The 13,803-nt window shown below is 43.4% G+C and overlaps 2 protein-coding genes across 2 annotated transcripts in view; both read right to left on the bottom strand.

Moving 5' to 3' along the window:
- Positions 1–1,118: 1,118 nt before the first annotated feature.
- Positions 1,119–2,207, bottom strand: LOC134182393 (uncharacterized protein K02A2.6-like). The gene has a single exon (XM_062649791.1). The coding sequence runs from the start codon at positions 2,205–2,207 to the stop codon at positions 1,119–1,121; it is 1,089 nt and encodes a 362-aa protein (XP_062505775.1).
- Positions 2,208–6,912: 4,705 nt separating this feature from the next.
- The window catches only part of LOC134182143 (allene oxide synthase-lipoxygenase protein-like), a 9,435-nt gene continuing 2,544 nt past the window's right edge, over positions 6,913–13,803 (bottom strand). The window contains exons 4-12 of the mRNA XM_062649496.1: positions 13,185–13,376; positions 12,460–13,039; positions 11,503–11,662; positions 10,900–11,186; positions 10,119–10,310; positions 9,247–9,480; positions 8,095–8,326; positions 7,426–7,970; positions 6,913–7,151 (exon numbers count right to left, since the gene is read on the bottom strand). Of these exons, the coding sequence (XP_062505480.1) occupies positions 6,972–7,151; positions 7,426–7,970; positions 8,095–8,326; positions 9,247–9,480; positions 10,119–10,310; positions 10,900–11,186; positions 11,503–11,662; positions 12,460–13,039; positions 13,185–13,376 (2,602 nt within the window). The 3' untranslated portion in view covers positions 6,913–6,971. The remainder of the gene's footprint in view (positions 7,152–7,425; positions 7,971–8,094; positions 8,327–9,246; positions 9,481–10,118; positions 10,311–10,899; positions 11,187–11,502; positions 11,663–12,459; positions 13,040–13,184; positions 13,377–13,803) is intronic.

Below are 13,803 nucleotides of genomic sequence, written 5' to 3'. Positions count from 1 at the left end.
ACACACACAATATATATATATATATATATATATATATATATATATATATACTTTTCAAAATCAAACAATCCCCAAACATCTCCAAACCAACAAGCTTAAGTCTTACATTACACTAGGTATATCCCAACTATCAACGTCCTGTACTTCAAGCTGAATTCTCTTATGAATCATTCTCGAGTTATGTTTCCATAATTGAATAGATAGTTGTTGCATCATATTTTGAGAAGCCTGGTGAAATTTAAGGCCACTGACTGCTGAGGTTTTGGAAGCAATAGCTTTCAGAGTTTTGATGCTATATGATGACCAGAGCCCCAAGGTCTTAACCGCTAAGGGTAAAAAAGACCCTATATATATATATATATATATATATATATATATATATATATATATATATATATATATGTACACATAATCTGTCATGAACCTCAATTTCTCCTCTCCACGACTGTAAGATCGAGCGCTAGTGATCTCTTTCTATATTCTGATCGCCTCTGATCTCTACCCTCCCGGATAAGTATCTATAACACTCTCTAACAACTATCTAGTGACACCCACTAAGACTAACAACCCACGTCATCCCAAGTATCCTACATCTTCCTTTTTCTTACAGAGAAGAGTCGGTTCTGCTCCACAACTTAGTCTTTATGCCAAACCGGAGGTCTGACTATCCTTCCCGACTTCTGTCCCTGTGAAGCTTCTCTTTCCACTACCGCATCTCCGTGATATCCTTCTACCTCACCTCCAATGGTTGAGCACTCATCATAGCTGCAATCATCATCGTCGTAGATTTCATTTACGCCTGCAGGTCTTACTTGAATTTGGAAACGATTCCGACTATACTGTCGGCCACTGTTGAGGCGCACCAAGTATGATCGTTCACTCAGACGTTTCACCAAGGTTCCTGGAATCCGCCATGTGCGCATTTGTAGATCCCACACTAACACCGAGTCGCCTGGCTCTAAGGCATCCAACGCCTTTAACTCCATTGCGTCGGTTGTAACGCTTTGCCTGCTTGAACTTGTTCGCCGCATCGACTTCCTTCACACGACCCTCATCCACTAAAACGGGTCCTAGCTTTGAAGACAACGCTGGCAGTCTTGTGCGCAGGCGTCTCCCCATCAACAGATGAGCTGGTAAAACTCCAGTGGTCTCGTGAGGAGTGGTGCGATACGCCAATAAGGCCAGCTGAAAATCACTGCCAGAGTACTTAGATTTTGTAGCAGACCATTGATGGGCTGAACAGTGCGCTCGGCCAACCCGTTACCTTGGGGATACTGCGGTGAAGATGTCGCATGTTCGAATCCGCACTGAGATGCGAATTTCCTAAATAAAATGTTGGCATACTGAGGACCATTATCGCTAACGAACAGTTCCGGTATACCATGACACGCAAATATTTTCGGGCACGCCGCGATGACATCGTCGGCACGTAAATTCGACAAAGGACGCAGTTCAGGGAATCGAGAATAATAATCCACTATCAGAATATAATGTTCCCCGTCCATCTCGAATAAATCCGAGCCGACTTGTTGCCAGGGGCGCTTAGGCATCGGAGTAGACTGCAATGGTTCCCAACGTTGTCGGTGCCTAAAACGAGCACACGAGTCACAGCGGAGCACGGCGTCTTCTAAATCTTTTGCCATTCCAGGCCACATGTGTTCGCGGAATGTTGACTTCGTCTTGACCACCCCGAGGTGTCCTTCATGAACTCGTTCAATTATAGCTCGACGAAGAGCGCTAGGAACCACAATTTGCTCCCCTCGTAGAATGATGCCATCGACACAGCTAAGCGTGTGGCGAATATCCCCAAAAGGACGAGCTTTCTGTCGAACGTTGTGCCGCTCCTTTGGCCAAGACGACTGCAGATACGAGAGTACCACGGACAACTGCTGATCTTCCTGCGTTGCAGCACGAAACTCCCCAAGTATTACGTCAAAAACCGGCAAGCCTGCAACCCTCACAATGTTGATGTAAGCTTCAATGTCGTCCACCAAATCATTGTTCCCTCTGCCAATAGGGGCTCGTGACAGAGCATCAGCTACCGGAATTGCCCTTCCTGAAACGTATTCTACCCGAAAGGAAAAGGGTGCTAGCCGCAATTTTAGCCTTTGCAGCCTGGGAGGACACTGGCTGACATCCTGCACATTCATGATACTCACTAACGGTTTGTGATCGGTCTCTACTACGAAATTTAAAGGCTCCGTCATTAACTAACAGATACTGTCCAAAGTGCTCGCATCCCCATGTCATAGCCAATGCCTCCTTTTCTATTTGCGCGTAGCGCATTTCACTTTCTGTTAAAGCTCTGGAAGCATAAGCAATTGCCGCCCGCCTTCCGTCTGGTTGCACTTTAAGCAGCACTGCTCCCATTCTGTACGAGGAAGCGTCAGCGGAGACGATGGTGACAGCATCCGGATCATAATATGCCAATACAGGCGCCTTGTCAGCAATCGCTTAAGTTCATCGAATGCTTTCTGTTGAGCAGGTCCCCACATCCAATCAGTGCCTTCCTTGAGCAATTCCGGCAGTGGCCCTGTTACTTGTGAGTGACACGGAAGAAAATTTGCCAAATATGCCACCATACCGTTGAAAACGTTGTAATTCTTCTCGTGTCTTTGGAGCTTCCATAGACAGCATAGCCTGCAGCCGACTTCTATCAGAATGTATTCCCGCTGCAGAGAGACAATGACCAAAATAGTTGACTTGTGAACACCTGAACTGACACTTAGACGCGTTCAGACGAATTCCACTCTCACGACATCTTTCCAGAACTTGGTTAACCTTACATCATAAAGCTCTCGTGTATCCGCCCATATGAGCACATCATCGATATAACACTCAGCACCTTCAATGCCTTCTAAAACTGTACACATAGCCCGATGAAATACCTCCGGGCCCGAATTGAGTCCGAAGGGAAGCCGAGTAAAGCGATAACGACCATGTGGTGTCATGAACGTCGTTAGATGAGAACTTGTCTCTGCCAGGGGAACTTGCCAAAACCCAGAGGAAACATCTAATGTGGAGAAATATTTTGCACCTCGTACTTTAGCAAACAGCTCATCTGCAGTGGACAGCTGATATCGCTCTCTTTTCACGGACTGATTCAAACTTGTATAGTCCACACAGATACGTATTGATCCATCTTTTTTTCGGAACAACCATCATGCGACTGACCCAGTCCGTTGGGCCTGTAGATTCTTCAATGACTCCTAACGAGAGCATCCTGTACCCGACGAGGTGTAGCAATCGCATGTGGGTGGGCGTCATCCTTGAGACAAATGGTATAGGGACATGACTGCAAACAACCCAGTCCCTCAAACACGTCTCCGAACTGCTTTGCAACTGGGTCTGATTGTATTTTATCCGAATCGCGAACATTTACTCCTTCTAGGAGCGGTTCCTTAGGCCTACTCTCCTCACAATCCGCTGCAACTGAATTAACCAATCTCAAATGCTCACAAGCACCAAGACCCAGCAACGGCTCCTCTCGAAAGGGCACTACCAGGAAGGGTAGGTAACGAGCACGTCCGTCTTCCTGCATAACATGATACACGCACTGCCCATCCACAGAGAGTGCTGTTGTGGATCCATACGGCAAGAGTTTCGCAGCGGATGGGCGCAATTCAGACTTCTGGTGCAACCTGTTGTAAACTGCTCTGGGCAAAAAGGCTAACCTCGGCGCCGGTATCTACCTTGTATGAAACCATCGTGCCGTTGGTCAGTAACGGAATCCGCCAAGCCTTTCCCGATGTTTGAATGGCTCCGATCATGCCCAAGTTATAGACTGGGCCCAGCTTTGTCGTAGAGTGAGTGGATGATGCCTCTTCAGCTCTTGGCGAAAGCGTATTTTTTCTTGAGATACTCTATCTGACGCCATCCGGACTACGTTCACCCTTTTTGTCCGGCACATTGACTTCCAATGGTTAAGCCCATTGCATTTCTGGCACCGTTTGCCCCAAGCTGGGCACTTCCCTGGCGGATGCGCCCCCACAACGCATGCAATCCTTGATCATCGAACCCCTAGAGGAATGTTGTCGAAGAGCATCTACTTGTACTTCTTTGGAATCCTCATCCTCATCAACAACTTCATGATGAACTGTACGTGGCTACATTGACGCTTCGCTGAGAATCAGCCACCATCCTTTGACGCTGCGCTGTCTCCACCTCTTCCGATCGACCAATCTCTAAAGCTTTCGTCAAATCCGGATCTCCTGCCGCCAACAGGCGTTTGGTAAGACGCTGATCCGCGACACCCAAGACTATGCGGTCCCGGATAAGTGAGTCTTTGATATCCCGGAAGTCGCATGTCTGCGCCAGACTACGCAAGGCAGTGACGAAATGATCTACTTTTTCTCCCGGTTCCTGCACTCGTGTGAAGAAACGGTAGCCTTCGCAGGTGACGTTGGTTTTTTGGGATGTAGAATTGCTCAAATTTCTTCAACACGACGGCGTACTTCTCGCGTTCCTCTCCCTCGATGAAAGAAAATGTGTCATACACCTCCTGGCCATCGGAACCGATAGCGTGCAACAATAACGACGTTTTGACCTCATCAGGGGTGTCCTCTCCCGATTGACGAGTTGCCTTCAAATAAATCTCAAACCTTGGCGCCATTTGCGCCATGCGGTTGCCAACTCACCATCTGCCGGCATCGGAGAAGGCAATCCTGCTAAAAATATCGATGCAGAAAACGCCATCAGAGACTCCTGGTACCATGTAAGATCGAGTGCTAGTGATCTCTTTCTATATTCTGATCGCCTTTGATCTCTACCCTCCCGAGTAAGTATCTATAACACTTTCTAACAACTATCTAGTGACACCCACTAAGACTAACAACCCACGTCATCCCAACTAGCCTACAACGACCACGTTTCACTTTCTATGGGGCCGTAGCTAGTAGGGTGCAAAGTGGATATCACATCATTTCATTGTAAATTGCTATCTAGACTAAGCAAAAGACCATCAAAGAAGCAGGCATGAGTTGGTAAACGGTGCAGAGCCTGAGAGGAGAAGCAGATTTCTGAAGACAAAATCAGTGACATCTAGGGCGGACCCTAGTTGGCATTCGCAGAAAACCTACAAAAACATTAACTTTGCTTTATGTATGCTCAAGTCGTAATTCTAACGGATAGTAAACTATACACCAACCAGGTGTCGTGTTTGCAGCCATCAGAGGGAGAAACGGCAACTGTGCGGAATAGCCCCACCCCTGATATTTGACCCTAATGCAGAAAACGTCTAACCCCTTGCTTGTATAGTTGCCTGGTGCCAAGAACATCCGTCCACGTGTACTACAGTAGCAAAGGAAGAAACCATACGCAGGTAAACGTGGGACGCAATCTCTTGCAGAAGACATGGGTCATCTAACTAAAAAGTGTGCGGAATTACCCCCAGGTTACCCTACTTCAAATATACAGATATCTAGAGGAGAGCTGTCTGTCTGTGTGTGTATCTGTGTGTAACTCAGAATAAAAAGAAGGGCGAGTCCGATCACTGCCAAATTTGGCTCGCGTAACTAGCGGTCGAAAGTGAAGATGTCGTCGTCTTCCTGACTTCTCCCGAGACGACGCGATTTCCAGTCCACAGAACCCGCCTCCGCTTTAAACTGCCCGTTCCCGACGTCGCATGGTACGCGCGGAGCGTGTCGTTTATTGCGGGCGCCGTCAGGAGAGAGAAGATATTTTTGCAAATATCCGGGTCTTGAAAAACGCCCACCGCCGTTTGACCGTCTACACCCGTGGAAGAGCTGCCACGTTCGATACACGTATTCCCCGCAACGCCGGCAACGTTTCGAAGTGACGACGTTCAGCGGGACTGTCGAAATGACGAGAGTCGGAACGAGTCGTGACTTCGATGTACACGGGGAACGGATTATCCGGGTGAGTACGTTGCACGTGACTTCCAGTTCTGCTGCTCGGATATTACATCATAACATGTATTTCCGAACGGGATTCGTGTCGAATAGATGCCAGGTTCGATACACGTGGCGTCCAAGTCGAAATGGCTTCAACCAATCACTAATCCAATCAACGGGATTTTTGTAAAAGGGACACTTCGTTACATTTTCTTTCTCTTCAACGGGATACTTGCTATCTAGCAATCAGAACAGGATACCATTGACCGGGATAGAACTCTGAACGAAATTCTTTATGAGAATTCTGTCAGGCTGCTAGTTCTTCAGAGATACACTTCATGACGAGAATGGGATACTCATGCAACAACAAATAAATTTGCGTACATTGTGATACTCGATTCTTGCTAATTTCTCAAACGAGATTTAATTGAACGGGATATAACTATGAATGAATTTTTTTGGGCTGCTAATTTTTCAGAACGGAGTAAAAATGCATGTGAACGCATGCAACAACATAAATTGGCAAAAAAACGTCAAATAAACTTTATGAGAATTCTGTCAGGGGCTGCTAATTCTGTGAATTGACGCCACAATGGATTACTTACTTAATGGTTTCTTTTAGAGTCTAGGAGACGGCGCACATTTACTACGTATAAGTGCATTTTGAGGAGCGTTTCATTTCTCTCTTGCAAGTTTTCTAGATTAGAACTCAATTGACGTCAACTTGAGTCAGCTGTCACTAGCCAAAGCTAACGAGCGGCATACGGAATCGAATTCTAAATGGAATACTCACCGCTAATTACTTAGAACATCTAACTGTAACTAAAATTCTAGACACAATTAAATGCACCCCAGCGAAGCCAGGCAATTTAGCTAGTATATATATATATATATATATATATATATATATATATATATATATATATGTATATGTATGTATGTATGTATATATACCGAGAGCTCAATGGTTGCCATATAGGACCACGCCCCTTTCTGTTGTGCGACCCTGATTAGAAGCCTCGCTATGCTCCGCAATAAACATTCTCATAAATATTGCAGATCGCTTGACATAAGTTTAATTCATGACAATTAACTATCAGATAGTCACTGTATGTGTAATCATACGGCAATACTATTTGGTACTCTGCTTGGTTTGAGATATATGTATGGGACTTCGAGATGATGATTTCTCTCGTCAATGGCTGCGTCGATGTTTCTCAAGTGTTCCTGAAAACGATGGATGGCAGAACGAGCGTCTTGTTCATGAAAGTATTGATTTGGATAATCACCGAGAAATAGCTGGAATGGTGACAGGACAGTCAAAAATGAGATGAAAGTGTGTACACATGCACACACACACACATGGAGACAGAGACACACACAGACACACAGACACACACACCCCACCCCATCATCAATTTCTGTATACACATGAACACACAAACAAACAGACACACAATTAATGAACCAAAACAATTTCAAAAATTAATTACTTATCATTTTATCTGGTCTCTTTACAACCACAAACTACAACTCAATGACTGCCATCAATCACCACAAAATCAACTCCTACCTCGTCCTCACTGAATCCAGACAGCAGCCACACAGTAGCCACTTGCACACACACGTGATCCGTATGTCCCAGAACCTTCAACAAATGATCCATCGTTGTCTTTCCTTTCTCTTTCGGTGGCGGCTGCCTCAGCAACATCGGATAATTCGGATGAAAAGAATAATAATCAAACTGACCGAAATTCTGTGCTGCATGCTCGCACGAACAAGTAAAGATGACAACAGTGAGAAACTCGATGAGATCAACGACGGACTGCATCTGATGCGGCACATGATGATCCACCTCACCATCAAGTCCATGTTGTGGTAGCCCAGTCTCATGCAGCTCGGCCATCCAATCTTGTATTTCGTTGTCTTTCTTGACCTCTTCATCACAACGATAGTAAATATCAATGATCTCCTCTACAAAACTCTTAATGGCAATCCAAAGTTGGAGAGCGTCGTCTCTGTAGTAGTAACTCGGTAAACTATTAAAGTCCATTACTCCACGTTTGGCCAGCTGAAGCGGCAGCTTCAAGTTGTTGAAATCAAATTTTCGATAGCATTCTATATACACAGAATTACAGCAAATAATAAATATTTAATATATTTATTTATAAATTTTAATTAATAATATTGATTAAATTATTATTATATTAATTATTTATTGATAATATTAATTAGAACTTACTCATAATAAGCTCAATGTGTCCTCCTTTTCCAATCGCAAGAATTTGATCAGCGAGTCCGTCTTTGCCAATCAACCCTTTGCGTCCGATCGTGTTGATTGCCATTATGTATCGAATGTGAGGAATTAGGAGCTTGAAAATGGGATGGACACAAGAGATGTTGCGATACAGACTGATGGCGATTGGCTCCATAATCAAGTGAGTCATCAATAGATGGTCTTGCATCTGATGGAGCTACAATTACAAGTCAATTGAATACCAAAGGTTTGTCTGTCCATCAGCCTCTGAAGGTGTCTGTCTTATCATTCACTCATCTGTATGCCTGTTTGCCCACATGGATCATCCATTTGCCTGTCTATATGTTCATCTGTCTGTCTGTCTGTCTGTCTGTCTACGTGTGGTGTGGTGTGTGTGTGCGCGTGTGCGTGTGTGTGTGTGTGTGTGTGTGTGTGTGTGTGTGTGTGTGTGACCGCTGGCTTGGCAGTAACATCATGCAGCAGACGAGTACTTGTGAGCCTTGATGTCCAGTCCCAGAGCTGCGCCATTGTCAGTGCCCCTGGATGACTCCGGCAAAGCTCCAGGTAGATTGTAGCGCTGGCCCTAAGCCTCCACATAGTGCATGAGGCCCTGTCGCTAGAAGCAGGGGGAGCTATCTCCGCAACTGACCTTAAGGTTGACTTCATTCACGAATGACGTGGAGGGCTTGACATTTGTCAATTTGTCCACATGTGCGCGTGTGTGTGTGTGTGTGTGTGTATGTGTGTGTGTGTGTGTGTGTGTGTGTGTGTGTGTGTGTGTGTGTGTGTGTGTGTGTGTGTGTGTGTGTGTGTGTGTGTGTGTGTGTGTGTGTGTTTTCAATATTTATCTATCACATAGCAGCAAAAAATAGCAAAGGATACTCAGAGTAAATGTCGTCAAACTATGGCATATGCTGCACAGTACACATACATGAACACAAAAGAAAATGTTAATCAGCCTACAACCAGTTGATAGCTGAAGAACTGACTGTTCAGAAAAACAGTGCTGCTACAGTCTGCAAGTCATACGTCCTATCAACTCCACAGAGTGCACTATCTGTCTGTCTCTGTGTGTGTGTCCGTCTGTCTATGTGTCTGTCTGTCTGTGTGTCTGTCTAATCTTCCTCTCACACTAACCTGAGCATCTGCACATTTGAGATACAACTTTGCACACAACCAGTCGGCATCTTTATCGTGAGGCGTCCATATGGGATTCGCTGGGCCAGGGTTCTGGTACAATTGTATGGCAAGTGGCACAAACGAACCTGCACCATTGACATAAAATAAGGCCATTGCAGGTGTGACACAACGATCTTCAACGATTCTAATGCCTTCCAGCGTTTTGTAGTCAACTAAGTAGACACGACCAGCCTAGAAAACATAAAAATTTGCACTAAAATAATGAGGCTAGTAAACAGTGAGAAGTATAACCAAAGAATCAAACAAACAACAAACAACATGTAAATAAATGTGACAAACAGACAAACAGATAAACAAAGAGACAAATAAACAAACAAAAAGATAAACACACAAACAAACAAACAAACAGATAAACAAACAAACAAACAGAGAGACAAATAAATAGAGAGACAAATAAATAGAGACAAAAAGATAAACACATAAACAAACAAACAAACAGATAAACAAACACACAAACAAACATAGGGACAAAAAGACAAGCACACGAACAAACAAACAAAAAAACAAACAAACAGATGACCAAACAAACAGAGAGACAACAACAAACACACAAACAAACATACAAACAGATACACAAACAAAGAAAGACAAAGAGACAAACACACAAACAAACATACAAACAAACAAACAGATACACAAACAGAGAGAGAAAAGAGACAAACACACACAACAAACAAACAGAGACAAAGAGATAAACACACAAACAAACAAACAAACAAACAAACAAAAACACAAGTACAACATGTAACAAACAGCAAGACATCCAAAGCAATTTACACAAACCTAAACATGACACACAATCATCAAACCTTCATTTCCTGTTGCAATGTCACTCCTCTTCCCAACACGCCTGCCACGTCTTCGTCCTTCACTTGAAAATTCTCGGGTAATTCACTAATTTGGCTAAAAAACGTGGGATGCGCCCCTTGAAGAAACTGCCGACCAAACTCTCGATCCGACATCCAACGCTCAGCAACAGAAGGAATAGCCCCACCACCAACCTACAATAAACAATAAAATAAAAAATTCAGTAAAAATATTTTAATAAAAATTAAACTTTCAAATGTGTCTGTTGGGTGAGAGCAGTTCTTACCATGTTACCCCGCCTAGAACTGTAAGCTATCAGTGATATTTCTTTTGTCTGCAATCCTGCAAGGAACTCCATAGCTTCTACCCTATTCCCTAACCACACTGTACAAAGGCACATAGTACCAAATGTTCTAATAAGAGCCCCTGCCCTTCTAGGTGGGGTAATACAGTATGCAAAACTATAAGTGAAATTTGGTGTGCAGCAGTGGTGTGTGCAAAGTAAGGTGGTTAAATGAGTGTGAGCGTTTGCAGTCACGTTGTGATGTACAAGTTACAACAAGAAAGTTACACAATAGAATCGGAGTGAAGACAGATAACGAGTAGATAAACAGAGATAACAACAAACACATAAACAAACATGCCCAAACTTACTAAAAAGTTAATGAAATAAATGGACAAACAAACATACATACAGATAAACACAGACGTACACACACACACACACACACACACACACACACACACACACACACACACACACACACACACACACACCATTACCTTGTATCTGAAAAACTCAGTAAAGCTATGAAATGAGTCAATATCTTTAAAAAGTCCAATGAATTTATTGAGCATAAAATTCCTCAATCCTTCATCACGCCCTGCGTAGAAATCTCGGTATTTCTCATCCAGAAACTGAACATCGCGTGGCAGGTCGCAGTGAAGAGTTATGTCCGCATGCGATGGCATGCTGTCCCACTTGTACCACGGCAGCTGATCTCTCCACTTCTGTTTTTCCAGCTCACGCAAAGCTTGCATCTCGTCGTTGTCTTGAAATGGCAGTACAGCTAACACAATCAAACAATTGTAACTTGACTCTGTGTGTGTGTGTGTGTGTGTGTGTGTGTGTGTGTGTGTGTGTGTGTGTATGTGTGTGTGTGTGCGTGTGTGTGTGTGTGTGTGTGTGTGTGTGCATGTGTCCATATCTGCCTTTCCACGTCTGCCTGTCTGTCTGTTGCTCTCCGTCTGCCTGTCAGTCTTTTGAGTTACACACACACACACACACACACACACACACACACACACACACACACACACACACACACACACACACACACACACACACACACACACACACACACACACACACTATGTGTTACTGACCTTCACCAGTTCTAATTATCGTGCTGCCATAGATCCACTGGTATGCAGGAAAATAGCAAATTTGACCTTCCTTCTCAATAGTTACCATCTCTACATACCATCCATCAGTTGGATTGTCAAGATCAAACTGAATGTATCGTATCCGACCAACATCACAAGCCTAGAAAGAACAAAATGCAGCATATGAAGAGTGTTCTGTATAAACCAAGGTAAACTTACAAAGAATGCAAACAAACAAAAAGCATTGCCAATAAACAGACAAACAAACATGAAACTAATAGACAAGCTGGATAGACAAACAAATAAACAGACAGAAAGACAAAAAGGCAGACAGACAGACAAACAGGCAAACAGACAGGCAGACAGACAGACAGATAATTCATTCTCATACAGATTCTACTTGTACATATGCTAGGATTTTTTAAATACAAATCAGTCCTTGCAAACAACAAAGTCATTAACTAATGGTACACAGACAGACACACACAGACAGACAGATGGACAGATTGTTTCATTGACTTTAAACTTTAGAGATACGACAAGCAAATCTCCAAAAGTAAACAAATCTACCTCAGTCCATTACTCTGTCCATCAATTCAGACCTAATAGAACTGAATATCCCTATCTCTAAATTTGTCTATCTCTATTTGACCATGGGAGAGGTGAGATATTTTTCGTAAGATCACTTGGATGCTACATGTTTGTAATAGAACAGAAAGGCGTCATCTCCAGTCAGTGAGAAATTCTATTGCTGAATTGGTAACAGACAGACAGACAAAGGGACAAACAGACAGACACAGACAGACAGACAGACAAACAGACAAACCGACAAACAGAGACAGATAGACAGACAGACAGACAGACAGACAGACAGACTGTTTTGCCTCCTACAAACCAAACTATTCTGCCCAAAATGACAGATTCTGTTAATTAAAAGAAGAAAAAACAAATACAAACCTCAAGCTGAAAAATGTCATCTTCACCATCACAAAAATTATCTCCAAACAAGCTTGTCTTGTCCAGTTTAACAGGATCGGTGCGGCCATCACTCCCAGTAATAGACACGTGAACCATGCCATCATACCCAGCCCGGCTTGTCATCCCCGTTTTCACAGCAAGTCGATACCTCACATGCACAAAATCCACACAAGACCTTGAAAGACCATGCCGTTGCCTTGCCCATTGACTTGCATAATAGACTTCACGTCTAAGATGTCCAATCGAGCGATAGTCCTGAAATGAAGGCGCAACGGGAAGAACCAAACAGTCGGGTAGGTGAGAAACGTTGAAGCACGTTCTCTCCGTTATTCTTGGCTCACAAAAACGGAAGATTGTGATTTCGGCAATATCGGTCCATGGGCTGATGGTCTCATCCCACACCTTTCCCATGTTGAAGACTTCGAGGTCGTCGAGAAGCGAATTGTGATAGACTTGAATTTGAAGACGGTAGTTGATTGATTGATCAAATAGAGCTTCTTTGTATTGACTTTTCAGGTAATTTGGTTGCCTGTCGTCTCCTGGTCGTGGTCCGTGGTTCCTGTACAAGAGAAAGACAATGAGTCTGATGTCTGTTTATTCAAGTAGATGCATGCACACACACACACACACACACACACACACACACACACACACACACACACACACACACAACACTCAATCAAACAGCAACTGTAGCCTCATACCAAGGTTCCTTCTGATCTGCTGCATCAGGCAAGCCACTCTCAATCTGCGAATAGTCATATGGAACAAGCCGGAATCTAACATAATGTGTGTCTTTATGAACATCAATTAATTCAAACGTCATCTGTGCATAATATTGTAGATTCGAGTATGATGAGGGAGCTCGACGTAAACCCTGTATAGTGTTGTAATAGCTACAAACACAACATCCAACTTAGATATACAAAACAAAAAACAAAAATGTCAATACACTAGACTATTGTATTGGAAGGATGCATCTCACAATACACTAGACTATTGTATTAGAGGGATGCATCTCACAACACATTAGACTATTGTATTGGAGGGATGCATCTCACAATACATTAGACTATTTTGGAGGGATGCATCTCACAATACACTAGACTATTGCACTGGAGGGCTGCATCTCACAATAAACTAGACTATTGTATTGGAGGGATGCATCTCACAATACACTAGACTATTGAATTGGAAAGATGCATCTCACAATACACTAGACTATTGTATTGGAGGGATGCATCTCACAATACACTAGACTATTGTGTTGGAGGGATGCATCTCACAATACACTAGACTATTGAATAAACAAATGAATAAATC

The sequence above is a fragment of the Corticium candelabrum genome, chromosome 7 (assembly GCF_963422355.1).
Source record: "Corticium candelabrum chromosome 7, ooCorCand1.1, whole genome shotgun sequence".
Lineage (NCBI taxonomy): Eukaryota > Metazoa > Porifera > Homoscleromorpha > Homosclerophorida > Plakinidae > Corticium > Corticium candelabrum.
This window is presented reverse-complemented; position numbering and strand designations above follow the sequence as displayed.

Bases quoted from the DNA above. Each gene is read 5' to 3' on its own strand.
- LOC134182393 (XM_062649791.1), bottom strand. From the start codon at position 2,207: ATGACGGAGCCTTTAAATTTCGTAGTAGAGACCGATCACAAACCGTTA.